Raw genomic sequence first — 27,685 nt, forward strand, 5'->3', positions numbered from 1 at the left:
AGGAGTGAAAAGGTCTGGAAAAGAAGAGTTTATTTATCATAGATATAGAGCAGCTAGACATGCAGTTTATCCCACAGAAGAGGCAAAAACCCTGGAGACCTTCCAGAAAGCCATACACTAGAAAGCTGTTTCCCAGTTACTTCCTTTTCTCCACAGCAAGACCAGGATGAACTCAATTATCCAGCAGCTTGGTCATCTTTTCTGCCATGGGATTGTATTGACATGTTCCACCAACAGTATCTGCATCTATTAATGGCAGCAATCTATCTCCATGCTGGCAAACTCCGCTTGCCTGTTCAGAGGTGGAGGTTTCTTAACAAATTAATTCTGCCAGTGCCTGTTCGGAGCGCAATGGTGCACAGCGGTTCAGTGTGTGGCGGGGGTGTACTCACAAACCTAACCGGGAATCTTGCTGCCAACATCTGTTTTGGGAAAGGCCATTTCAGAAACAGTATGAAATGAGGTTCTTCAGGACTTTGTCAGAAATTTGACCATATTGTTTTAGCAGCAACCTCTGCATTTTGTTCCTACTAAGAACAGTGCACTTTGAACAGGCTGATGACATATGATCTAATAATTACAACTGGCTCCTCCCTGTGCAGTGAGGGTTGGAAGCCCCCTGCGTTCTCCCTAGCACTCTGCCACGTGAACTCCTTGCTGCACAGGGCCTGCAAGCAGATGGTGCAATAGCCGACAGGGTGACTGCACTTGAGGAAAGAAAGATCAGCACAGAGTTCATCCTTCAGTCTTCTGGGGCTTAGTTCTTCTCCAGGATTCTGGTGAGGAGCTCATTCAGCCGGCTCACCATTGGTCTGGGATCCTCATTCAGTCCTGCTGCTATCATGGCATTCTCATAAATCTGAAAAAGAAAAAAGCATTATTAAATACACTGCAAGAGCAAGTTGCATGAGAGCTGAGGAGGAAGTGAATGTCACTCTCCAGGTCTTGCATGCTGAGACCAAGCGTGTCTTCTAGGCCATCTAGTAGGAAAACACATGGACCACAAGGACCAGAAACACCCAGAGTAGGGACGACAGAAGGATGGGATTCTTGCCCACTACAAGAGCTTCACCCTGTTCCCTGCCACATGTGGTCTGCAAGCTGGTGCTGGGGAGGATGCTGCTGCTTCTGGAAAAGGACTGGCTCTCACCTGATCAAGCAACAGCTGGGCCAGATCAGGCTGACTGTCCTTCAGCTCATTAAGCTTCTTAATCAGAGCATGCCTGTAAGAGAGAGAGAGATCAAGACTCAGACATGATATTTTTGGACACAATGAGAAATGTATTTCCACAATAAGCAGGTAAGCTAAGGTGGGACAGAAAAGGTTCTACCTAAAGGCCAAAATAGCTCCAGCTTCCTTGCTCCTGTTCTGGGGGCTTCTCTCTTCTCTCCTATCTTGTCCCTATAAACCCCATGGTCCTCAGAGGGCTGGATATAGTGCGGGTGTGTGGTTCATGTCAACTGTGCCATGCAAGCCTCACAGATTAAGGCATGCACCGCACTTAATGAGGAGTGCTCTGCTAACTGGGAGCCCTGAATTGCCTCCTCTCTGACTCCACCCCAGAAAGACTGCACTGCCCCAGGCCTAGCACTGGTATTGTTCCCCCATACCCTGTGTTGATCTCCAGGGTGGGCTGCAGGAGCTGGGCACGCTCTTCTTGGGTCTTGGCCAGCTGCTGCATGCGAAGAAAGTGGCGGGCAGCCCCCATCTCAAGCACAGTGATCATGGCGGGGTGGGTGTCCAGCCGTGTAGTCACCTGTGGCAAAACCAGCGATCAGTGGCAAGATGGAAAACGCACACGGGTTAGAGGTGGGGGAGGTTCAAGGACTCAAGAGTCTCCTCAGCACAGATCCACACCAAGCCTCCACACGATTCATCCCTGCCCCACAGAAGCTGCTTAAACCAGCAGCAGGGAAGCTGGGGGCCCAAATGGCCCCACTGGTCCACAGGCAGCAGCCTGCAGCTGGACCCAAAGCACTTCTTGCCAATAAGCCTTTCTAGCCCACAGGCAAGGCAGTCACCAGCCTGTCCTTCTGGTAACCTGAGCATAAACCAGTAAAATGGACTTTGCTTGTTACATGTTAAGGTGGGGTTTTTCTGCTGTCATGCTGACCATCCAAATGACAAATGCTAGCATTCATATAATTTACAGAAAGGAGGCACGGAGAAGAGTGATTTCTCTCAGGGTCCAAAGAAAAATCAATCTGTGGCAGCAGATCGGCAGTCAGCCACAACCTTTTTTCCCTAGATTGTTACCTCCATGGATCTCCTGTACTCAGTTACCCAGACATGGAATACATACCTTAACACCAGTGACCCGAGAGCCTAGAGCATTCCTCATCCAGGCCATCAGATCCTCAGCCTCTTTCTCTGTCAGACGTTCTGCAGCTGCCAGGGGAAAGAGGGCACATCTGAGCATGCATATATAGCACACCAACAGACAGCGAGCTCTACTCTTGAGCTCAGTCCATTTCATACTTCCATTTCTCTCTTCCAATTATTCTCTTGTGAAAATGGGAAGGCAGCACTGTGCAGCACAGACCTACATATATGCCCTCATCCCAGACCATGCCATACCCTGAGAGGCCAGGCTTATGCCCTGCCAGTACCCGCCTGCCTCCATCAGAGCACCAAATGTACGTGTGTTGTTAAAACTCAGATCAGGGAAACCCTATGTATGAGGTTCCATCTGTTAAATTAGCAAATTGCTTAAACTTCTGTCACGTGGGATGAAAAGAATCTGCAAGAACTGCAAGTTGCCTCAGAGCACGAGAATGGCAGGATGGAACAGAGCGCTATTTTCACATGCTCAGGAGTTGCAAGAGCGCTGGAGGAGGTGCACCCTCACTGGCTGGCACCAGGCAGCAGGACTGCATGCAGAAGGAACGGCCAGAGGAGCCTCATGATACCTGGGCGGCTCTCCTCAAACTTCTCTTCCTTATAGTGATCAACAACAATATCTGTCTCCACCGAGATCAGCTTCTTCTTGTCAAACTCCCGAAGGTGCAAGAGTGTCAGCTCATCAAATTGCTCATAGCAGAATAGGACCTGTGGCAATAAAGGGACAATAACACATTGTTTGGGATGTAACAGCATTTCCTCCTTCCCAAGGCAACTCTGCACCACACAGCAAGAACATCAGAAGGGAAACAAGCAGGTTCAACCCCGTGGTGACTATTGCTCAGGGCTCCAAATGAAAGCAAACCCTTTGAGGGCTTTGTTACTATGGGTGGCAGATCTGTAGCTCAAGTCATGCTGCCCCACACAACAGGAGAACCAGCACTGACTCCAATCCTGAAAGGGCCACTGCCCGCAGAGCGCACCTGTAACACCATTACCAGCCCTGCTCTGCAGCAACTAGGCTCCTGCTCTGGGGTTCAGTGAAGGAAACAGATGTCAGCACGTCTGCACAAGTACTAACCCACCTGCATGGGGTCTGTGACAGGTCCTTCCTGGCCTCACACTGCATTGGCCAGTCTGAGGGAAGACAGAGGGAGCCCAGGCAAAGGCACCACAGTGGTGGGGGTCTATCACAGGCCTCACTGCCCTGCTCAGCTCTGAGATCCAGGTAAGCCCTGACCACCGATGTAGCAGCTCAGGGTGTTACCCTGGCCATGGCACACCGCTCACCCACCTCCATATCCTTTTTCTTCATGGCCTCAAAGTATGGGGAGTGCTCAGCCAGGTGCCGGTTGGGTGCACACAGGTAGTAGATGTTCCTGCTCCCTGCCTTCATGCGGGAGGCATAGTCAGTCAGGCTGGTCAGCTGGCCTGCAGGCAGGGCAGATGATTCATAACGCAGCAACTTTGCTATGTCCTCCTGGAAGAAATGTCCTCCTGTCAGATGAGGGCAGGCAACTGTAGCTCTACCTGGCTACCTTCCCAGCCCCAAGAATTCTCTTTGTAGCATGCAGGCCTATTTGCAGCTCTCCAAAAAGGTTCAGGAGCTTCTGAGTTCCTCCCTTCCTGCTCCAGATATTAAGGAGGCAGAAAAGTGACCTAGACAGGGTGTAGGTCAAGCTCTCCTGGAAATGGGAATCCAGGCAGAGGACAACAGTAGGGGAAGGCCCTACTTTATTGCTTGTTGTAGTTCACATTGCATCAGGGAGGGCTGACAACACAGTGTGGGTACAGAGACTCTGCAGGGTCTTGAATTAAGTGGGAAGCAGCACCCAGTCATAAAAAGTCGAGTTTGGGCACTACAGAATCTGTAGGTCTTGTTAGACCCAGGAACACAAGTTACAGGCATGTAAGATTCACAGAGAAGCAGCATCCCCCTCTTCCCAGGTCACGGCAGGAGCCAGTAATCTTTCCCATCAGTTGCAGTTCTTCAGGACTCCTGGTACCTTGACATCCTGCTCTGCTATTGTGACAATCCCCTCTCTCATGAAGACCCCATAGTCCTCAAAGAATTTGGCATATTTCTCAGGGTCCTTCTTGCTCTGGTCAATGAAGAACTTGATCAGCCTCTTCTGCAAAACATCTCGGAGCTTCCTGCAGCAGAAACAAGCCTTTTAAAGATAGCTGCTAGACCAAGACAAGAGATTTTAGGTGAACATCTCTCTCCCTGTGCAGTGTTCTAGCGATGCAGTTGCAAATGTGAGGACAAAGAAGAAACTCTGGGTCCACTGTTGCCTCTCCCTCATGGCTTTACTTCTGTTCTTTCTCAGTCAGGAGCCGCTCTTGAGCTGGAGAGATAGCTAGAGCTGTGGTATATATGTACTGCTGAAGCTCAAACCTTCACTGAAGGTTTGACTCATAACTCAGAGAGGCTGCAGTACATAACCAGCGATGCACAGGGCATGTGTCTCACTCCCATGGCTATCCCTAAATGTGGCAAGGCAGCGGCTTGGAGGAACCCTTTCTGAAGGCCTGAAAATCCACTGTGAAGTGACAGGGTTAACTTGGTGACTGTAGTGAAGGTAGAGGCATTTCACCAGCTGTAGAATACAAAGTTAGCCAGCAAACCTAACAAGACAATGGCACCGATGCTAAGGAGTAAGAGCCTACTCTTATATTTCCTTCAGCTTCCAACAATGACAGATGTTTGAGAGGGGACTCAAAGGACAAGAAGGAAGGAAGAACCAAAGCCAGATCTCAGGGGTTGTTAGAGGAGACTGGCCTGCCAGCAGTCAGCTTCACTGGGCCTCAGCACCAAGTGAAAACCCTGCTGGCTGGCACTCAGTTTTTGTCAAACGTGTGTGCGAGCACAGCAGAGCTTTGCAGAAAGTCTGGAAACTGGAGGCACAAGGTGCTGTTTGAGGATCTACACATAAATAATGGTGACACTAAGGTAAGGCCCAGCTTCCCAGTATTGACAGCTGACTTACTGTTTGGTTTTGTTTTCCAAACCATTCAGTGGTACCAGACAATTTAAACAGCAAATCCACCGTTACTGTTGTAGACCAGAGATACTGAAAGGCAGTCTAGGACATGAGGGACACGTGGCCCAAGCAGATTGTATGACACAGGACACTGCTCCCGCATCCTGAGGTGTGACCAGCATAGCTGAGGAACAACTCACTTGATAGACTACAGAAATTCTCAAGGACAGAAATGCTGCAGCTTACATATTAGGTCCCTCCATGCCCATCTAACTATCCCACAATGTTCCCTCCTCAACCAGCAAGAAACTGCAAGAGTCTCAGCAGTCCACAGGATCTACCACTTGCTTACCTGATAAGGGCACTCTCCTGCAGCAGCTCCCTGCTGAGATTCAGGGGTATATCCTCACTGTCCACAACACCTGGAACAAAGAGCAATCTTTGAACAGCGAGGCAAACAGGCAAACGTGAGTGCCAGGCTCCGAAAGGCAGGCCCTTGCCTCACCCCCTGTGGAAGCCATGGCCCACGGCCTGCTGTTCCTGGTCCCAGCACACACCTCTAAGAAAACGCAGCCATTTAGGCAGGATGTCGGCAGCTTTGGTTTGGATGAGAATTTTGCGGCTGTAGAGGGCAACGCTGGAGCCCAGTTCCCTGCTGATGTCAAACATGGATGGTTTCTGCAGGAACAAGAGACAGAAGGGTAACACCAGCACTGTGCAGGGTGCACAGCTGCATACGGTGCTGCAGTATCTCTGTGGGTGCACCAACTGACCAGGTTACACTGTGGTCTTCCCTATCAGTGCTGAACCCAACAAGAACTGAAATTTTGGCTGTCTTCCCTAGGGTCGTATCTGAGCCACCTTCCCACTGCTGTCATGCCTCATTATCCCCACGACTATCCTGTGGCACTCAGCCTGCTGCAGAGATGCCACACTGGATATTCCTCCTTGCCATTCTTCAGCCTTGGCTGCCTCCTTTCCCTAAGGAGCTCTCCTATTCTCTCCTCTCCATAGCAACTGGGCAGATGTCCCACTGTTCCCTGGACAGAGGGCACGTACTTGCTCAGGCACGTAGAAAATGCTGCGGATGTTGAGGGGAGCATCAGTTTTGTAGTGCAGGATGTAGCGGGGCTTGTCGTAAGCCTGTGCTATGAAGCGGTAGAACTCCTCGTGTTGCCACTCACCAATGTCCTTGGGGTCCAGCATCCAGAGTGCCTGTGGAGGAGAAGGGAGATGAGTTCCCATCAGGTCTCAAGACCTGTGGCCTCATGGTGCAGGGCTCTTCTTTCAGAGCTACGCTTTCCCGCCAGGATGCCGGAGCAAGGAAATATGATCTTTCCAACAGCCAGACTCCCCTGCACAGCTTGAGAGCAGCGGGATGTATCATGGTTCAGGCACATTATCCCAAACTAACAAATTACTGTCCCTCTCACAGAGGTACTCTTGTCCTGCAACACAGGTAAGGCAGTTTTGTTTAGCCCAGAACAGAAGGGATATGGCTAACCTCTACTGCCTCATGCTTGCTACTGGTGAAGAGTGTCCTGGACGGTTACCACAGCTCAGCAGACTGGCAATACTAGTCAAGTATCTCAAGGCCTGACCAGCAAGCAAAAGAAAAGTGGAAATTTAAGCAAGTCCGTTGCAACTGTCCCGCCTCCCTGACGGAGGTCGCTATCCCACCACAAGGTCAGCCGAGTGCCTGTGAAGCAACTTCCAGGTTGCCTGTTTTCTGCTGATTTAGAGCAACTCAGGGGATGCTTTGTGAACCACTCTGCCATCCCCGCTGCAGGGTCAGGAAGTGCTCCAGCAGTACTGCTCCACACATCAACATGTGAATTGAAGCCGTGAGCTCCAGGCCAGGTCCTTTCCCATAGCCATGCTTTCCACCTGCTGCTGCTTTAAACCCTGCAACGCTTCCTGGAGTGTTCAGCCCATGCTCACATCATATTTAAGTTTTCAGTACCTCAGCAAAAGACTGGCATCTAGCAAAGACATGGGAGGTTGTGCCTATTTCACAAGCACTGGGACTCAGCTAAGACTCTTGTGTTTCCAGCCAGGCGACTGCCACTCAAGCCCTAAGCGGTGACAGGAGTGATTACTGGGGGCACTAGAAACATCCAGCCCACCCTCCACCTACCAGAGTCCAAGGGATTCACGGCTCTGGCAGCTCTGCCACGCTGCCACACTCCTTAAGCTTCTTCTGCCTCAAAGCCTTGTTCCCCAAGTGACTTCATAACATTTCCAGCACACGCAAGTGTCCTGGAGGGTTTGCAGATAACAGGTAGGTTTACAGACTCAACTGGGTACTAAGGTGCTTTATAGCAGCTGTTGTTAGGTAAACTGCTGCTTTCCCAGAAGCTTCCTTGTAGCTACAGTTATCACAGACCAGAAAAGCCCCTGACTCCACATTGTCCACTACATGGCAAGCCTTCAGGAGCTTATGTGGGAAAATCCACACCAGGGAACTAACTACAGTGTTGTTTACAGTGAACTGATGTGCATGCGTGGAAAAACACAAACCCAAGATCCTGGATAATGAAAAGGCCTGAAATGGGAGCATACTGAGAATAAAGCTGTTGCTGTATCTCAAGGGAAAACATTTTCTGATAAGAAGATACAAGTACATGACTCTTATTAAGGGCATTTCACCCCTTGCTCTAGTACTACTCTTCTCTAGGGAGTCTGTTCTATTGATTGTCAGGTAGAAAGAGCGAACAGCTGTCTACATCTGTTTCTGGTTTTGCAATTTAAAGGAAACAGCTAGAAAGCCTTTAGAACAGGAACACTATTATGCAGGAATTCAAATAAATATCAGTGACTAATAACCTAAATTACAGAACCTTAAAAAATCAACATGATAAAATACTTAAGTACAGTCTTGAAAGTCTGTGCATTCAGTGCCACATTCCAAGAAACAAAAAACCCACACACATGCTCTCTACCTGCTCTCTTAGGTGAGGAAGCTTTAAACAACCAGAAAAGGAGCCGCTGGAAGAAAATGATTCATAGATTTTTGTTTTAAAGATAATTCATTTCACCTAGGTGATTCCTGCAAGTGTGCCAAGAACTTCTGACTGAAATGGATCTAGCTGCAATATAATTTTAAGTGGTCAGAAAATACCAGCATCAAGCAGTGCTCAGCTAGGAGCTGTGAAGAAAATCAGGCTGTGAGCTGAGCCACTAAGAAAATCAGCCATTCACCATCACTGGCTACCCTGTCTGAAGGACAGAAAGAACTGCAGCAAGAGGTGTCAGCACACCAGTGATATGAGCAATCCCTGCACCACTAATACGTCACCCAGCTTAAAGTACAAATAAGTACTATAAAGCATTGAAATTATAATTCTGATTAAGGGAAGATCCAGAAGATAACTACAAATAAAAACTGTTTTGCTAATTGCAAGAATTCTCTCCAACAAGTGCCAACAAGCAGCTCCAGGCATGACTTGTGCGTGACTGTCTCCTCTTCTAATTAACTGATCACTACAGGGTCTGTGATATGCTGAACAACCCTCTCTATTTCTAGGGACAGCAGCAGCTTTATGCCGTTTCCTCTTTCCAGTGGAAGATTATAATGGTTCATCCCCATGAGTGACCTGCCTGTGGCCCTCCTGCTCACCTGTAACGTGTTAATTCTTCTCCCATTGAGGTACAGTGGGAAGTTGATGAAGTTGCTGTATTTTGTCACCACCTCTGGAATGGAAACAAGACACAGAAGAATCATGCTTGTGAAAACAACACAGTAAGAATTTCCTCAGTAACAGTAGGTGAAAGGTGCTGCTGCAGGAGAGGAAAACCACTGTAAATTCACCTCCTACTCATGAAGCACCAACAGATTTCACACAGACCCTCAGCAGGTAACAGCATCTCCCTCCTCCACTCACCTTTGACTCGGTCTTCATTTGCAAACTCCTTGCAGTCTTCTTTGAGATGTATAATAATCTTAGTCCCAGTTCTAACACCAGATGCTTCTGCAATCTCAAACACTCCTGAACTAGGATTAGAAACAGACCCTGTGTCAGCTTTTACCTCAGATACATCCATGATGAGACATAAAAAGGTTTTATTAAACTAAGAGCACACACAACATTTCAGCACCCAGAGGAAAAGGCAAAGAATCTCGAATGCCTGAATGCTCTCTGTGCCTCCGAGAAGCCCCCAAAACATGTGGCTGTCTTCCCTACAGAGCCACCAGATCTAGGACACACTGCTCTGCAAAGACACCAAGCAGCCTCTACTGAGAAGGAAACAAAACCAATGATCGCAGGCTGGAGCAACTCTCCTGTGCAGACAGGCTGGGAGGGTTGGGGTGGTTCAGCCTGGAGAAGGGAAGGCTCTGGGGAGACCTTACAGCACCTGCCAGTGCCTAAAGGGGGCTTAGAAGAAAGTTGGGGACAGACTTTGTAGCAGGGCCTGTAGTGCCAGGGCAAGGGGGAATGGCTTTAAACTGAAAGAGGGTAGACTGAGATTGGATATTAGCAAGGAATTCTTCACTGTGAGGGTGCCGAGGTGCTGGCCCAGGCTGCCCAGAGCAGCTGTGGGTGCCCCATCCCTGGCAGTGCCCAAGGCCAGGCTGGACGGGGCTTGGAGCCACCTGGTCTAGTGGGAGGTGTCCCTGCCCAGGGCAGGGTGATCTTTAAGGTCCCTTCCAACCCAAACCATTCTGCGATTCTACGATTCAAAAAAACTTCAGGCTGTTTGAGCCTAGCCTTCTACTCCTCTCCTTCATTTCCTACAGTGACTGCAATACCCAGGCTCCTGCCTTCTCCCTTAACAACTCTGACTTGTTTGTGGGCCCTCATTCTTATCTCCACTGGAGTATGCAGTAACTGGTGGCAATGGAAAGCAGCTGTGCTCTGCTGAAGACAGCCTGTTCCGGATGACCGTTCCTACCCTATTGCTAAGTGAATGCCATATGGGGATCAAACACTGGTGAGAGCACTGACCCAGGGGAGAGCAGCAGCGATGACAGACAAACAAGCCTTCAAAGTGTACAGCAATACAGATTGCAGTATACAGCAGCTTGACTGCAGCCCAAGATAGTCTGATGTCTCAGTTACAAGATGTTTTTTCAAGAATTTAAATAACTTGGTAAGTTCTTTATTCCTAGGAGATTTTAAGGGGATGCAGAGCTTGTCAGCCCCAGAAGCTCCAATTTCAACATGGTCCAGCAGTCCACAGCTTTGCCATCACAGATGTTTGCAACGTCAAGAAAAAAGCAAAGGATAAGCACACAGATCCAACTCAGAGAAGGCAAGTGCCTACAGAGCCACAGCACTGCCCAAGCCCTGCCTACTGCGCATGTCCTCAAACAAAAACAAAGGGGACAACCAGACCAAAGAGATGAAATCTGTCCCTCCAGTATGGAGCACTGCGGAGATGATTGCTGCCTGCAGGGAAGGAACACAAGAGGCAGGTACTCTCTTTGTCCACAGCACACCTGCTCTGACAAAGCAAGTTTGTCCCTGTGGTTTTCACAATGGCACATGCGGCCACACTTCACTGCCATGTATAATCTGAGCAGGATGGAAACCAGTAAACCCACTCATGAAAGACCACACCAGCCCCGTCTGGCTTTGCACAGCTTTCAGTCCGTGCCTGGTCTGGACACAGCACCCCCACATGCTTCCAGCCCATTCTGCAGCCTTACCCATCTGAAGACCAGTGGTAGCCTGGGCTGCCCGGCTCTGCAGACTGTGAGAACACCTCCACTTTATCAGCCACCATGAAGGCTGAGTAGAAACCCACTCCAAACTGACCAATGATTTTACTACTGGCTTCAGCTTGGCTCTGCAGAGCATCTAGAAAAGCCTGGAGGAACAAACAAGAGATAAACCAACACACAGTGACTTCAGGTACCACGGGGAAGCTGCAGTCCACCCTCCAGCTGTGGTCCTCATGTACTGATGCAGCCCTACACCAGGTACCGCAGCCTGGCATTCCAGCACCTTCATCTCCCACTTCAGCATCATCCGAGGATGGTGCCCAAGGGAAAGGGTTTCTCCCACAGGGACTGCACCTCTGGCAAAGGGGAGCATTGCTTAGGGCAACCTCACTGCCACTAGCAGTAAAGGAAAACAAATGAGGCCTCAGTCAACCAGAAGCATGAAACCTTAAAATGGTGACTCGAGATGCGAAAAAACCCAAACCAAAACAGGCACATATATGTATCTATCTCAACTTGCCAGCACGAGGACACAGCTGCTGCCCTCCCAGACACAAGGTGAATGCCAAGTGAGCATGTGACCCTCCAGAATGACGGCTTTGGGAGGAAGGCATCTGGGCGTGTGGGTACCCAGGCACAGCAGCACTACCCACCAGGCCCATTAGTGCTGCTTGGGCACCACAGGCCTCCCACAGCACACAGCAGAGACCATTAAGAGCTAGAAGTCTCCACAGGTAGGTTTCACCTTCCGAGAGGGGTGTAATTTCACAGCTGGGCTGGGGGCCAAGGGACAAAACGGAATGAGAAATTACTGGGAAAACAAAAGTGGCTGTAATTGGAGAAGACTTTTCTAAGGGGGGAAGAAGGGGTGCCTCATCCCAAGTTACCTTTGAGCCTGACCGAGCAATGGTACCAAGGTTAGAAACCAGCTCCTCCTGGGTCATCCCAATACCTGTGTCCTGAAAAGAAACAGCAGTTGTAGCTGAAATATCGGTAGAGAAGCATCGCTTTAGCAAACAGCACCTGAGCAACTTCCACCTCTGACTCCCACCTCTCCCAGCCAGCTGAGCAGTAAATACAACAACAGACTTCCAGCTGTGACTCCACCTGCACATGGTGAGGACAGCGGACTCACAAGGCACACAGCTCCAAGGGGCAGCCACAGCTGCCTTGTGGCTATAAACCACCAGAAAGCTCAGAGACTCAAGCTGTTTCTTGAGAGAAGACAAAACCATACCAAGGCAAGCTGGTTTCTTCATGCCTCTAAAAATGCACAGGGTGACAGTGCTGGAGAGAGATCTCATTGCAGCCACGGCCTCACCGTGCCAGACGCCGTGCACATACAGAGACAGCTCCCACCCCTGAATGGGTCCAAAGGGCTGTTGAGGTGCAGTGAGAACCAGCTTATTTCCAGCCTGCAGGTGGGGAACAGATGTCCTCACACCAGGAATCAATGGCAGAGCAGTGAATCCCTTAACTCTCAGGTAATGCAAACCCTTGTCTACAAGCACCACATTCACTGATCTCCATCTGCTTTGTCTTTTCCTTCCTCCTCTCCCCTACATGATCCACAAGACTGGAGCGTGAAGTTGTCAATGTCCAGCTCCCTGAGAGCTGGGTATCACCGTGCCTCTAGGAACAGGAGAACCCCAGCTGCAAGTGCACTGGCCACACCTCACAGTGCTCCGTACATGCTCCAAAGGCACGTGGCTTGTTGTGATCCCCACTTTAATACAGATTTGCACTGCTGTGTGCAGATAAACATCTCCCTGCTGCTAGTGCACACCTCTCAAGCAGCAGACCCTGTGCCAGCACCATACAGAAAAGGCTGCAGCAAGCCTCAGACCAGGCTGCAAGTTCATTTGTTGCCACAGCACATTTGCATGCCCCCAAGGCAATATGGGTAACAGCAAACCCCAACTAGAAATGGCCACCCTCTCACACAGGATCCCAACAAAAATCTCTCCCGCTTTGTAGTCCAACGTATTTTCAAACTGGCTCCACACACACCTTCCACAGAAGCAAAGGGCAGGCTAATTTTCAGAAGGGCAGGACACCACTTCTGAAAATCAAGTGCCATTCCCTCTCCCAGATCCCAGCAGCTTCTCTAACTGACAGAAACATCCTGAGAAGCCACTCTTACAGGTCCTCTAAGCCACTCTGTAAGACGAAAGCAGTGCGAAAATTAGCCAAGTGAAAGGTGATTCTTGCTTATGTGGGAGTTCTGCTCTACTTGAGTACCTGTGAGCGGTAAGTGCAGTGGACAGCAGCCTGCACATCCCAGAAGCAGGCTGATACACTCCCAGTGTTGTCAGTGCAGGGGTGGGGTTTGGCATGTAGGAGTCAGCAAAATGAGCTAAAGTGGAACTGGCTGCTGCTAGATGGCTTGGAGGTGAGGTGCCAGAGTGGCTGGTGGCACAGCATACCTCCACCACCCATGTGGGGCATTTACTGGGCTTATTTACTAGCCAAGTAAGTTAATGTTAGTATGCATTTTTAATATAGTGTTTAACTCCACTAAAGGATCAAACTGTGGTTGACTTGTGAGGTTATTGAGTGAGGTGCCACGAGGGTAAGGGATTTTTCTGCATCCCCACAAGTCACAGCACAGCAACACCTTTCCCTTGATTAAATACGGTGAGGCTAGTCAGTCAACTTGGCTGAGAAGAGGGATGATGCCCAGTAAGATCTCAACAGTGGGAGATGAAAAGCCAGGAAAAACAAACAGGGTATGGCAAAAGCTCAGGAATCTGACGTGGTCCCTTCCCCCAGGGAAGAAAAAGCCAGAAAGAAAAGTTTTCAGCATCTGGTTCAGGTTTTGTTCATGCCAGACTCTGAACAGAACTCTTAAGTCCTCTGATCCACTCCTATTTATAGCACAGCATGTCATTCCCAAATTCCAGTATGTTAAAAAAAAAAAAATAATCCCTACCCCGTAAATTTATTCAGCTATTGAATTCTGAACGCCCTGCCAAACTTATTGCAAAATGCTTAATGACAATTCCTGGAGGCTAGTTTGATGAGGGTGAATCGCAACGAACAAAGACAGCACGGCTCAAAACAGTCTGCTCCCACACCAGCGCCCAGCCGCGGCCAGGGAAAGTGGGAAGTGTCCTTTTAGGTGGCCAGCTGAAGATCCTGGCAAAGCAGACATTTCCTACCGTAGGCAAACACCTGCGTGGATTGGGATGAAAACACCATCGAGATTCCAACCTACTCCCACTGTGCCCGCTTTTCCTGCAGGGGCACTGTGCTTCTCAGCTCCCTGCACCAGACGGTGCTGCTCCAGGGAATGGGGAATAAAGCGGTGGCAGCAGAAAGACGGGAGCTGGGCTCTGCAGAGCAGGCCCTCTTCAGCAATGGGAACCAAATGAACCTGCCCATGAACAGTGAGCCCTGGGCTGCGCCGACGCAAGTGCTGCCAGCACTAGCTCTGTGAAATCCAAGGAAGGAGCTGGCAGGACTTCCACTGCCCTTCTCACATCACTCCTGCTGCGCTGGCTGTTGCTCAGGCTGCTGCTCGGCCTCTGGGTGTCTTTGCCAGCAACCACTGTGTCACCACACGACCCCCTGCAAACACCTTCTACCTGCCATTGCCCAGCACAACTGCGAGGGCTGCTGTTGCTCCACCATCAACAATACAACCTTTCCTCCCCTGCAGGCAGTTTCAAGCCCACCCTTCAGTCTGCAAGAAAAGTTTTATCAGGCTGAAAACAGCCACCGCAGAGTTATTCGTAAAAGCATGAAGCAACATGCTTCATGGGGCTGCACAATGGACATGGGGCTTCACAAATTACAAGAAATGAGGGATACGTTCAGAGTTCAAAGTGCCAAATGCTTCTCCACAGCTTGGAGAAACCAACCACTGTATGCCATCAAACAGAGTTCAGTGTGCTGACACTTCATTAGCTGAAGGTTAATTACAGAAGCCCTTCTGTTACTCAGCAAAACGACAACCTACTCACCTGGTTGAATTTCCCTTCTGGGACTTCCCTGAGCGCAGAGTGAACAGCCTCCCCCTGAACCATCCCCACTACTGCCCTGTCTCTCTGCAAGACTACACAGCAGGCTACAGACCTTCACCCCACCTTCTGAGGGACCACAAAGAGCTCTGTGGCCACACTTGCTGAACTACGCTTCTAGACTAAGTAACATTTACCCTGAGGAGACAGCAACCGAACGCTGCTTTTAGCACCTTTTTGTGTGTGGAGACCTCCCAGACACAAAGCTTGCTGTCAAACTGCACCGGACCTTTGTGCTTTCTCTGCACTTTGTTCTAACCTTTGTGGTGTGGGTTTGTGGATGTTTGCATCAGAGACTGTCCTGTGTAACGACGGTGGGATAACTGCCGGACACGCAGTACCTCAAGGTTCCCACCACGAAATCCTGTTTGCTCTGCAGCCCTGAGGACCTCCGTCTGCCTTGATAGACAGGTAAACAAACAGCTTTGGCCCCACTGTCTTATCAAATCAGTCAGTCCGTGGCTCTTGTATTCATGTCACATTTTATGGTAAAGCAGAAACAAGCTGCACAAAATTACAGCAACAAATCTAGCTGAAAGCAACAAACTGCTTAGTTTAGCTGGTGAACAAGAACCCAGGTAACGTAACATCTTTGCTCATTACCTGAGCCCAATTTAAGGTACTGTAGAACTGCATTACACCAAGCAATGCATTAACTAACCATTAACTGCTGCCTCTGCCATGGCTGCATCTGAAAGGATGCTTGCAGTTAGTACATGTCTGAGCTACTGTGTCTTTCATCTCGCTTTGTTGCCAAATGAACACTTGAAATGCTTATTTCAGTGTGAAATCTCAACAGGGCATCAGAAGAACACTGACTACATTATAAAATAAGGACATACTGCTTTCACCAATTGATAAGTAACAAAATCCCAAAATGTCTGAATAGCAGGTGGTGTTGTGTCCCACCCTCCCCCTGTTATTTAAATGCCTTGCTTAAAGAGACTTAAAATTCACGAGTTGAGGACAGCAGCCACACTGGAGCAGCGTTCCAGTTTAGAACCAATATGGCATCTGCAGCAGCAACCAACAGGAAAAAAGCCACAATAAAACTGATGCACATCGATACAAGATAATCTTGGCCTAGTACATGGAAGCCGTCCGAAGCAGAGAGCCTGAGGTTTCCTTTCCTTTCCAGTACCCTTGTGTTAACACTATTTTCAACGATGCTGTGCGCTGCTACAGGCTCAGCTTCCACCCATCCAGGTCTAAATACCCACTGTTCAGAAAAGTACTTCCTCTTACCCACTCCGAATTTCCCATTTTTAAATATGACATGCTCTTATTCTGGCACAAAGAGGAAGAAAACAGAAGATTTTGCACTTCCTTCCCTAGGCCACAGGTTATTTGAGATGCACTTATATTTCTGGTTCCCTGGCTTATTTGTTACAGATGATGCAACAACTGGAAGCTTTAACCCACGCCTGCAATCAGTGGCACATTTCTGTAAGCTTAATTCCACCTAAGGCTTGTCAAAGTCCAGCCAGTTTTACACCTCCACCTCTAGCTGCATCACTGCCCATCTCCTGCTCCCCTGCTTCCTCAAGCCCAAGTGGCAGAGGGATGCTGCAATGCTGCACACAGCTGAAGTTATAACCCTCTCTCTGCTGCAGCCTGGCAGCACAGGGTGGCTGCTGGGACATGACCCAGCACCGAGGGGGACTGGCTCCCCACCTGCACCAAGCTCTGTTGGACATGCCGGTGCAGCTGCATTGAACTGCTGAAGCCCAAACACCTTGGTTCCTCACTAGAGCCTCCGGCCAAGCCAGTGTTTGTTGCAGACTGTTCAGAACTCACAGACCAGGAGAGATCTGCTCAGTGAAGCAGGGAGCTGTTGCAGGGAGGAGTGGTGTTTGCAGTCATTTTAACTCCTCCCAAACACAGCAAACTTGTTATTTTGTGGCTTCACAGACACTGATTTTGGATGACTGCAACAGTGAGAAGAAAGCTCGGCAAAGAGAACTGAGCAGCCCCAGCTCTGTCAGCAATTATGCTGCTTACCCCTGTTAAAACAGCAGTCACACTCCCTCACGCAGCAGCAGCAGCAGCCATTAGCTCTGTAAACATTTCAAACAATTTCCTCTCAACTGCTAGCACTGTCCTAGCCCTAAATTAAGCATCAGCAACCAGCACGGCTCCAGCCCCCAAGCTCACACATGCAGAAGGTTACCACCACAGAGCGGTATGGCAGAACCGCGCAGCAGTGACACTGACTGCAGCACAGCCCAGCACCGCAAGGAGCCTTGCACCCGTGTTGAAGGAGAGCTCTGTGGTCACAAGGCTCTGGGGTCTCTACAAGGCGTCCTCTGTTCCCACGTCAAAGGGTCCAAAACCAACTCTGTAAAGCCTTAGCATGCAGAACTGCAGAGCTCTGCAGATCTGTCCTCGGTGAAAACACACCCCTAACATTTTCAAATGGATTTTCTTAACAGATCTGACCTTGCAGACGGTGGCTGCTGCCAGGTGGAGCTATCCTAGAAACAGAATGAGGTAGCTTTCAAAGGAGTGGAAGAAACAGTGGGATTTGCTAAAATAACAGGACTTTGGTGAAGGAACTGAGGTGGTGTAGTCTGGTGGACATTTCCCTCTTAGCAGATACAATGCTTGGCAATGCTTAGGCAGGATATCCCCGAATGAGGCCATCGTATTAAAATCCCGAGTCTTGCTATGCTTACGACTGGAAGTCAGTCCTGGCAGAGAAATAAGCAGAACCGCAGCCACTTAACAGAGCTGAACTTAGTCCTTTACTAGAACTAGATAATGCACCCCAGGAACATGCCTGTAACAGAGACCCTCACACGTACAGACCTGCCTTTTCTCAACTAGTGAGACACAAACAGATGCTACAAGGTTTGGAAGGGGAAGGGAGAGATTCAGCAGATCCAGAGGCCAACAGCAGCACAAAGATCTGAGGAGAAAGACTCAGGGGTCAGACTGAGACAACAGGACCTGTCTAGAAAAAAATAATGGGGCGACCATTGCTGCAGATCACATGAGGAACCTGCTGCCTCGGTTTTGGTAGGTCCTAGTGGGTACAGAATACAAAAGAGCGACTAAGGGACAGGTCCATCTCTGTCTCAGTCGTTGCAGGCAAGTTTTCTTGCACCTCTGCAATCCTGAAAGGTAGGGAAATGTTCTGAATGAGGCTTGTTCAAAGCAATCATTATATGCAGTATGTTTCTTCAAGAGGTTATAAATAAACCCTTCACTGGAGCTAAGGAGCTTTAGGCACTACTGAGAAGGCAAACCTATTAAAAGAGATTGCAGTAGCGCTGCTCTCTCTCCCTTCTAACAGAGCAGTATTGCTGCAGTTAAAGCTTCCTAGTTAAGACTCATTTAGTCGCATTAGGGATGCATAGGCAGCCAGGTAGGGGGTTATAAAAACACAAATCCCTAACACATCTAATTGGGTATGACATCAAACGTACCCTATCTGCGAGGTGGGCAAACAGGTCTCTTTAACCAAACTGCCAAAGAAGGGGACAGCTTCCATAGTTACAGGGCATGAGTTGTACAAACGTCTTGATGGAGTCAGAGGCTACGTGTCCACAACGGGCTCAAAAGGGAAAGAAGGAGAGCAAGGTGGGAATGACAGCCTGCCTGGGGCTAAGCGAGAGCTCATTAAGGAACTGGTGTTACACAGCAGTCAGAAAAATGCAATAGTCAGGTGTGATAGGAACAGCAAAGCCTCTGCGTTACGGTTTGAGAATCTTTGGGTTGATGATTGTGTTGCCCACTGATGAACACTAACTTCCCCATGGCAACCGCAGCTGCCTGTTCTGCAGAGAATCGTAAGTATAAAATAACTAAGCAGCCTCTAAAAGCCAGTGCTTTTGTCCCACGTGAAAAATACCAGACTGTGTGTTTTGTGTGTGCCACATCTCCTCTGGACCTGCTCAGCCTTCACTCCTACACTGCGCTCTGCCTCACTCTCTGCTCTCCTGGGAACAGTCCAGAGCTACACCAGTGGCTGACACTGGTCCACGAGAAAAGTTACCAGTTTGCCTTTGCATTAAGAACTTTGCCAAGAAAGCAGCAAATCTGAGTCCCAGCCTTCTACCCTGGACAACAGCCACGAACAAGAGCAATCAAAGTACAGAAAGAAGGACCAGCTCTACCTTCCCTCAGACACCGGGGCCCACAGGTGAGCATGCTTACACTGACTGCCCAGCTCCAGCTAAGTATTTTGGCACCAGCAGGGAACAACCAAAACCCGGGCTGCAGAAAGGAGGACAGGTAAGTGCTGTGGTACTGCTGCAATCTACAGTCCCACCTGTATTAGGGCAGAACCTCAGCATCAGCTGGACTTGGTCTCTCCTGGAGCAGGAGGAAATAGAGACAATCAGTAAAGCGAGGTTCTTCTCACCACCCCAGCATCTCCCAGCAGCTGAGGTGAGAGGGAAGCTACCATGTAACTCTTCAGACTTAAGGAGGTGAGGGAAATCCTCACCAAAGGTCAGGATGAAACCAGACTCCCAACTCTTTCACTAGTGAGAAATGCACACACAACCTGGGAATTGCACCAGACGAGGTACTGGGAGAAAAACTACTGGTAGTTCTTAATAGGGAAGGAAGGAACAGCAAATTTTCCTGTAGGGACAAGCAGGGAGCAGACAAATTTGTAATTTCTCATCAAATCCTGGGTTACAGCCTCATGAACCGGAGTCCATCTGAGAACAGAACACATCTTCAAGCTGGCTTGGGAATCCACGGGGCTATGATGCCACTCAGCTTCCACTGATCCTTCATGGGACAAGGGCTAGTGATGGGAGCGGCAGGGAATAATGCTCCTGTAACCAAAGGGAGGTACCTGGATAGTGATGGTTCCCTTTCCACTATCTGTCTGCAGATGGATCTCCATCTCTGGCAAGGCCTTCCCTTCTGCCATCAGCTGATGACGCAGTTTCTCCAGTGCATCACTGCCATTGGAGATCAGCTCCCGGATGAATACCTGGGGATGAAACACAATCTGACACTGCAGCCTGGCCTTGTCCACTGCACCGACTCCCAGGGACCTGGGAACTCACGGCCTACTCACAAACTAATTCCAGCTCGGTAGAAAAAGACCTGTGTTTCCCCATTATCTGCCTGGAGAACAGTTTGTCTGAACTCAATATTGGAGTGCAGAGGCTCTGGGGCTCACAGAGTCACCTGGCCATACCTACAAATTATTCTGAAAATACATTTTCAAGGTGTCTTAAGAAAACGTCGTTCAAAAAAGCACAACATATGAACAGCACTGGACTTGCTGGGAAACCAAGCAGGTATTCTCCCAGAAAAAGTGTTTTGGATGTACCCCTTGACAGAGACGGGACTTAGCCAACAGAAAATCTACTAGCAAGTAGTGGGTGCCTTACCTCCTTTTCCGAGTACAAGGAACGGGCAACAATGTCCAACAGTTTCTTCGTTTCAGCCTGAAACTCATGTTTAGAGGCTGCACCTAGAACAAAAATCACAAACACACCTTTTAAGGCACTTCACCAGGGTCCTCTTGGGAAGGAAGGCAAAACTGCAGTCTTACCACATGCTTCAGCTTCCTAGGAGCGAAAGCCTGAAGCAGGATGGGACACAGGTAACTGTGACCTCCAACAAGATGACAACAAAGACGTTGTTTACACACCCCTAACGAGGCAGCACACTTTGCCAAGCAGGCACTTGGCCTCTGCACCTCAGCTCCTGGCACACAAACCTCAAGGCAGACAAAGCCTGCAGTAGCGGGACATTAGTCACCATGTCTGGGCTGCAGGGCAATCGGTAAATGAGAAGTGAAAGGCGATTCCCCTTGCTCCTGTGCATGACTCCATGCAATCCCCAGCCGCATTCTCAAGTGCCTCCCGTGGTTTATAGCCTGCCTTCCATACTCTTCCTTGACTCCAGTTTCAAGGGAACAACCTTGCACATGCTCTTCTCCAAGAGCTTCTACAGCCAGGTAGCAGTTCTCATGCCCAAACAACACTCAGAGCCTTAAGCAGAAATAGGCAGATTCTCAAATGTCTCTGTGGAGCAGGCAAGGGAGCGCATATGTACAGCTACCTATGCGGGTGAGTAGCTGTGCTCAACAGAAAGAGAATTTTCCTCTGAAGGGATATCACTACAAAACATCTCAGCTGAAACACCATCCTTAGCCTTTAAAAACAGAATTTCTCTTGCTAGAGGCATTAGAGAACCCTGAAGCAACATGGGGAAAGCCACGGTTTACACGTCACATCTGCCATGTCTTGCTGGCAAGGACCTACATTCCTCTGTGACGGGGGTGAAGCTGGGGTGTGGACAGCAGCAGGAGCAGTGCATCAACCCCACTCAGGGCTTCACAGCCTGGCAGTCTCAAAAGCAGTTGGAAAAACCACAGGAGCATGTTGTTAAGTTGTTATTTCTGTGCTTGAATAACTTGTGTGACTTCGCTTTAAAGCGCCTCTCCCTGGAGATGTACAAAGCAATTCATTCTAACTAAAAGGTTGACAAGGTTGACACTAGGATTCTCATTCTCCATGACCCACAGCAATGACCTGGGCAGGCACAGCTTGCTTCTGGGACAAAAAGTCTCTTTTTAGGTAAATTCTAGCGCCTGTGGAGCCTCTACACGCATGCACGACCATCAATTGCCTGGTTAAGCCCATGGCTGCCACTTCTTCCCACAGTCTTGATGGCCTCATCTCTCTGTAAAGGCCATTCTGCTTTACCCATTTCAGTTTGGGGGAGGTGATGGTGCAACGCAGATTCAGACCACAGCCTGCCAGCAGGATGTGATGACCTGCATCTCCTCCAGAAGCAGAAACACTACTGCAGAGAGCTCACCCCCACAGTCAGGGCACGGCTGCACCCAGACCTTGTCCCGGGTCTGCCAGCACCCCAGGAGTGCTCCCACAAATCTGTGTTTATGCCCACCTTTCACGTTCTCCGTGTTGCCGATGATGGTGTGCAGGGGCTCTTCTTCCTTGCTCTCCACTGTCTGCGTGCTGTATGTCTGGACAGCAGAAATGCGCATGGCAGGAATGTTGTACCGGAGGCTCCAATGTTGGAGTATTTGTCTTTGGAGACATGCTGCTCCTTTTGCTAGAAGACGCCATTGAAAATTTCAGTGTACATCACAAGTATCAGCAGCAACAACCTCGCTAAAGGTCTCACTTAAGCAATCATGTGGGGAGTTACACTGTCTGGGCAAGGCTGGAGTTCCCTTGCAACCCAACACCCACCATTTCCCTCCAGCACTGCCTTCACTGTGTAAGAAGGGCAAGTTGCTACTTTTGAGTGTGTCTCTTCCGAATTAAAATTCTAGCCAGAAGATGACAATTAGTAGCTTGCACAACAAATTAACCAGTGAGGAAGAGGCAGTCTGCATCCTTCATTGCTGTTATCTGGCCAAGCTGAAGGGAACAGGGAACACTTCAACTCCCACGTTACTGTCAGTGAAAGCATACAACCCCATTCCAAGCAAGGCAGCCCGCATGTCCAGGAGATGCCTCTGCTGCACACGCAGCTTCTCTGGATGCTGTACTAACAGTTACCATCAGGACCAAAATCTATTTCCTCCTGCTTATTTTCTTATGTTCCTCCTGCCAACAGTAACCGGCTCCTTTACAACAAGCTCCCATACCTGAGAACGGCGCCAGCCAGCCCTGTTTGGCCCCCAGCAGCCAGCCGAGCAGTTACTTTATGGCAAATAAATATCTGGCCCTCAACCATCTGAGCACCGTCAACAGAGCACAGGGATTACAGCCTCCAACAAAGCCAGCCCTGGGTAAGCAGCACGTGCAACCACAAAGCCACTAGGCATCAAAGCGATCAGTGGGGAAAACGAGACAGAGGTCAGGAAACCGTACCAGCCCCATTAAGGACTGGGATTCCCAGTTCTCCTCCTTCCATTGTGCCCGGGTGAACTGAACGGTCTTCTCTCTGTTGTTTGATACACCGAAGCCAAACCTGGCCACAAAGAGAGCACTTAGAGCACTACAGAGCTCTGTCCGAGGCCAGTTACTTGCTGCAATTTCTGAACTGTAGTGAGAACAGCCTGTGCCGGGGTAAGAACCCGGAGGGTGCGAATCTAAACGCGCCATGGCACAGGGGGCAGGCGGTGACTCGGCCTTCCCCAACCCCATGAGGAACATAAGTGGACGAGGCTGGTTTGGGAGGCAGAGGAGCAACCAGGATGGCCTGGGCAGAGTGGGGAGACGCTGGATAAGCGGCAAAAGCAGCTGGAAGCATGACAAGCCCAGGCTTTTCTTACGACTCACTCTGTGTTTGCAGGCTGTTTCGTCACAGAAGGAAAGGAGGCAAACCTCACACCCCAGGCCTGCAAGAGGCACGTTCTCAAGGTGTGCTTTCTTTGGATGAATGGGTACAAAACCACCAAAAGACTGAACTGAGAACCATTAGTATGGCGACAGCCCCAAAGTGCACCTGTGACCTCCCTGGAAACAGCCTCTCCAGCCCAGCTGACAGGCTGGGAGTGTTCAGCTCCATCCCGAACCTTCCACTGCCTTGTCATAGCCCTTGAGTGAACTCAGCATCCCAGCCCTTTCACAACACCCCTCGCTGTCCTCCAGCCCAGCTTGGGAGGTTCTCAGGCTCCCCTCACAAACACTCTGCAACCCCCCTGCGCACCGCAGCAGATGCTACAGCCAGCATGGTCATGGGGAACAGGTCTTGCTGCTGCAGACCATCAGGCTGAGCTCTCGCTCCCTCCAGAACACAACCCCCTGAGCTTTAACAGTGCTCCTGGCTCCTGCGCCTCATCCCCAAGTGCTGATTGAGGAGGCTGTCAGTCCTCATTCTTCCTCCTCCTCATAGAAAGCTTTGAATCAAGATCCACTTCTCCAGCCAGAAACTTGAATTACTCCCCAGTCATTCTGCCCTTAAAGAAAAGAGCCCACAAATAGTTCTTAATGCATCTGAACACCTCCTACACACATAACTGTTCACTCTCTGCGTCACAAACAGTTCTGCCGCATTATCACAGGACACGTTCTTCATCTTTCATTTGACTGCCTTTGTTGGGCTCATCTGAGAGAGCAACGAGGGAAACAGCCTGGGTGATGGATGCGGGAAGCAGCGGAGAACTCACTGCGTGGCTGTCCACCCCATCAAGCTTTGGAAAGGAAAGCCCTGAGTCAGCCCAGGGTTTACATATTTTATTTACATGTTTACAAATTTTATGCTCATTTTATGCTAGGCAGTATAGGACACTCTGAAACATCTACGCTTGTATGTGCACACACACACACGTTTCCCAACCAGCAGAAACAAAAGAGGGAATTTTTCTCCTTCCCTGACTCCAGAATCCAAGAGAGAAGCAGACCAGCAGCAGCTCTGTGCTAACCTTAAGACCACTTCTACCACCAGACCTCCAGGCAGCAAGGCCCCGGAGCCAATAAACGGGTCGCCTCCCCAGCCTACTACCACTAGCTGGCTCTAGAAACTACAGCTATTTATAACTGTTTACATATTCATGTCTTTTGTCTCCCTACGCCTAAAACACAATAATAAATCACCATCCATCAGTTCCAGAAGTTACTTTTGGATTCATGTAATATTTGGTCTTATCAACCTTAATTAACAGCCCGCCCTGTGCCAGGTAGAAGCAAAGCTCATTAAATGCACACTGCAGCATCTTCAGAGCATTTGTCTCTTGCAGAGCCCTGGCCTGGCAAAGGCTCTGAGCAATTCTGGATATAACCCCACAATTATCAGCATGCAAAAGCTATTGAGAAAGTATCTGCTGAATTAACAGGTTGAGTGACAATCAGAATGAGCCAGAGAAACAAATTCCTAAGACTAAGAAGCAAAGAAGGAACGGCTTTTGCCCCAGTTGAGCGCTGCCACGGGCTGGAGCAAATCAGGTCTTTTTATATCGAGTTAGTAAAATGCTGAGCTTTATCACAGTCCACATACCTTCCTATTTGCATCACTGCCTCACCTGCACCATAAAAGGTGGTAGACACCCACACTTCAGCTTCCAGTCCTCTGTGAATCTTAAGTGATCCTGTGCGTATGACCACAGAGCGGCCTCGCTCACACAGGGAACGTGCCACAGAAAAGAGAAGGACCCAGGTCTTGGGGGCTCCTTTCAGCCTGGGCACCAGAATGCCTCAGTGATTCCTGAGCCCAACCAACCACCCAGGAAACACAGCCTCCTCTGGGAAAAGGTCTGCAGGGAGCCAAGCCGAGCGTCAGTTAGAAATTTAGGGGGGGAAACAGAGCACAAAGCAGTACACGGCTCAAAACAAAGAGGAGAATTTGGGTCAGCAGACATTACCATAACAGCCTGATTGCCGTGCAGTTGCAAGCCTGTGGATGCTCTTGCAAAGAAGAGCACTAGCAATACAATGCTTCCAGCCCCCATCTTGTTAGAAGAACAGGCTCTCTAGGTGGGCACACCACCCTGTAGGTATCTGGGGAGAGGAGACTCCCTGATTGATCCGCTTGTGCCAGCACAGCTCCCAAAAAGCTCTGCACCAGCTTCAGCCTTCAGTGTTGTGGAGCCAAGAGAAAACACTGCCAACTTCTCATAGCCGAAGGGAAGGGATGGCTGTCCCCACAGCCAGGGACCTCCGCCTGCATCCAAGTGAAAGGACACCACCTCCTCCTCCTCATTTCCACCCCACACAGCTCCAGCTGGCTTTTCCCTGAAGGACCTGAATGACAGGTTAAGGAATAAAATTCTGGCTCTGCTGGAGCACATCTAACCCAGCAGAGGCACATGGCTTCCTTCTCAGACGGAGACGCTAACAAGCCACTGGGGACTTCTGTGGTGGAAGAATGGAATTGCCCAGAAATGCCGGTGGCAATCAGCGGCACAATAAATCTAACAGTCTGACCCTCATAGCGACCCTACTTGTCACACGATTTCCTCTGTCGCATTTTCTCTTCATAACCCACAGGGAAACCACAGACCGCAGTGACAACCTATAAATCTGGCGATTAGGAGGCAGACAGCAGATAAGGGAGCACCGAGCGCAGCAGGGGCTACTCGCAGAAAACACGCAGGGAGCTCCTGACCGCGCCCCGGTTACTGGCAACGCACAAGTGCATCTCAAGGCCTGCGCACCACGGCCCCGGCAAGGCAGCACGTCCTGCCGCCGGGACCTCCGGGCTTGGATCTCCTCGGCCCTCGGCCTCACCAGCTGCCTCAGGTGGAACCTGGAGCAACTGCTGGGAAACGCGCCACCTTCGGGCTCAGCCGTAAGGTCCCCTGGGATGGGAACGGGCAGAGAACAGAATGCTGCCGCTGCCACCCCTGTGCCCAGCGGAGCTGAACATGCCGCACAGCCTGTGCGAGCCAGGACACTCACCCGGACATGCTATACGGCCTATATGCGCCAACAGAGGTACCCAGACATGCTATACGGCCTATATGGGCCAACATATGTACCTGGACATGCTATGCAGCCTGTAGGAGCCAGCACATGTCCCTGGGACATGCTGTATAGCCTATATGGGCCAGCAGATGTGCTGGACATGCTATGCTGCCTATGAGCCAGTACATGTACCCAGACATGCTAAACACCTTCACACACTATACGCTCTGTATGAGCCAAGACATTAACCGGGACGTACTATATACCCCATATGAGCCAACAGATGAACCTGGACATGCTAAATGCCTAGAACATGCTAGATGCCTTATACGAGCCAGGACACTGACCAGGACATGCTATATACCCCATATGAGCCAACAGATGAACCTGGCCATGCTCTCCGTCCTGTATAAGCCGGAAAAGAACCTGGATATGCTAAATGCCCGGGACACGCTAGGTGCCCTACACTAGCCCCGACATTGGCCTGGCCATGCTATAGGCCCTATACGTGCCAGGCAACGCACCCGGACGGGCTCAGCGCCCGGAAGACGCCAGACGCCCGGTACGAGCCCGCAGAGGCCCCCGAGCACGCGCTGTGCCCTATACGTGCCTATACGAGCTGGCCCCCGGGGAGGGCCGCTGGCACGTGCCGGTGCCAGGTGTGCCCCCCCGCAGAGGCTGCCGCCGCCCAAGCGTGGCACCCCGCGGGTGCGCAGCTGGGCCCCGGCGCCCGCCAGGGCCCCCGCGCCCCCCGAGGCCCCAGCGCGACGGCCGGGCCCGGACCGGTACCGGTACCGGCGGGGCCGCCCCCGCTCACCTGCGGGCCCCCGCGGCCCGGCTCGGGAGCGCAGCGCCGCCGCCAGGCCCCGGCCCCACCGCGCCGCCGCCATGCCGCCCGCCGCCGCGGCGCCTGCTGATGGCGTCACGGGCACGCACCGGCGTCACGCGGCTCCGTGCCCCCTCCCCCCCCCCCCCCCGCGCCGCCTGCTGATGGCGTCACGGGCACGCACCAGCGGGGCCGGCGTCGCCCCCTCGGGGGGGCCGGTGCGGGGCTGCGCCGCGCTGGAGGCGGCCACCATGTGCCGCGCCTCGGCCTTGGGCGGGGGATGGGACGTCCTCTTCCCCGCTCCATGGAATTCCCCATCAGCGGGTGTGTGAAGGAGGCACCGAGCGGCTCTGCCGAGCGTGGAATTCGGGGTGCGGGTGACGGCAGAGCCCGGCCTGGCTAAAACCAGAAAGATGGCGCAGGTCTGGCTGCCACTTCCAGAGAGAGGAGCCAGGGCCGCCGGGAGGGAGCTGCCACCAGCAGCAACGGCAGCTCTGTAACCCCGGCTCGGGGGAGTGCACGGAGAACTGCACTGCACTCCTGCTGCAGCTCA

The 27,685-nt window shown here is 50.7% G+C and overlaps 1 protein-coding gene across 1 annotated transcript; it reads right to left on the bottom strand.

The window, feature by feature from the left end:
* Positions 1–13: 13 nt before the first annotated feature.
* Positions 14–27,255, bottom strand: TRAP1 (TNF receptor associated protein 1). The gene is made up of 18 exons (XM_040591454.1): positions 27,124–27,255; positions 21,898–22,065; positions 20,370–20,452; positions 19,823–19,963; positions 11,878–11,949; positions 10,976–11,136; positions 9,210–9,319; positions 8,945–9,018; positions 6,385–6,540; positions 5,883–6,003; positions 5,678–5,747; positions 4,348–4,495; positions 3,636–3,821; positions 2,911–3,049; positions 2,304–2,389; positions 1,612–1,757; positions 1,151–1,223; positions 14–859 (listed from the first exon to the last, which is right to left on the bottom strand). The coding sequence occupies exons 1-18, from the start codon at positions 27,194–27,196 to the stop codon at positions 758–760; spliced, it is 2,109 nt and encodes a 702-aa protein (XP_040447388.1). The 5' UTR covers positions 27,197–27,255; the 3' UTR covers positions 14–757.
* Positions 27,256–27,685: the final 430 nt, after the last annotated feature.

The sequence above is a fragment of the Falco naumanni genome, chromosome 4 (assembly GCF_017639655.2).
Source record: "Falco naumanni isolate bFalNau1 chromosome 4, bFalNau1.pat, whole genome shotgun sequence".
Taxonomy (NCBI): Eukaryota; Metazoa; Chordata; class Aves; order Falconiformes; family Falconidae; genus Falco; species Falco naumanni.

What these genes read in the sequence shown, in the direction of transcription:
- TRAP1 (XM_040591454.1), bottom strand. Translation starts at nt 27,196, where the DNA reads ATGGCGGCGGCGCGGTGGGGCCGGGGCCTGGCGGCGGCGCTGCGCTCC. An exon ending in CAACACGGAGAACGTGAAAG is followed by an intron (nt 20,453 to 21,897) that starts GTGGGCATAAAC and finishes TTTTTGTTCTAG; the next exon opens with GTGCAGCCTCTAAACATGAG. An exon ending in AAATGAAGACCGAGTCAAAG is followed by an intron (nt 9,019 to 9,209) that starts GTGAGTGGAGGA and finishes TTTCCATTCCAG; the next exon opens with AGGTGGTGACAAAATACAGC.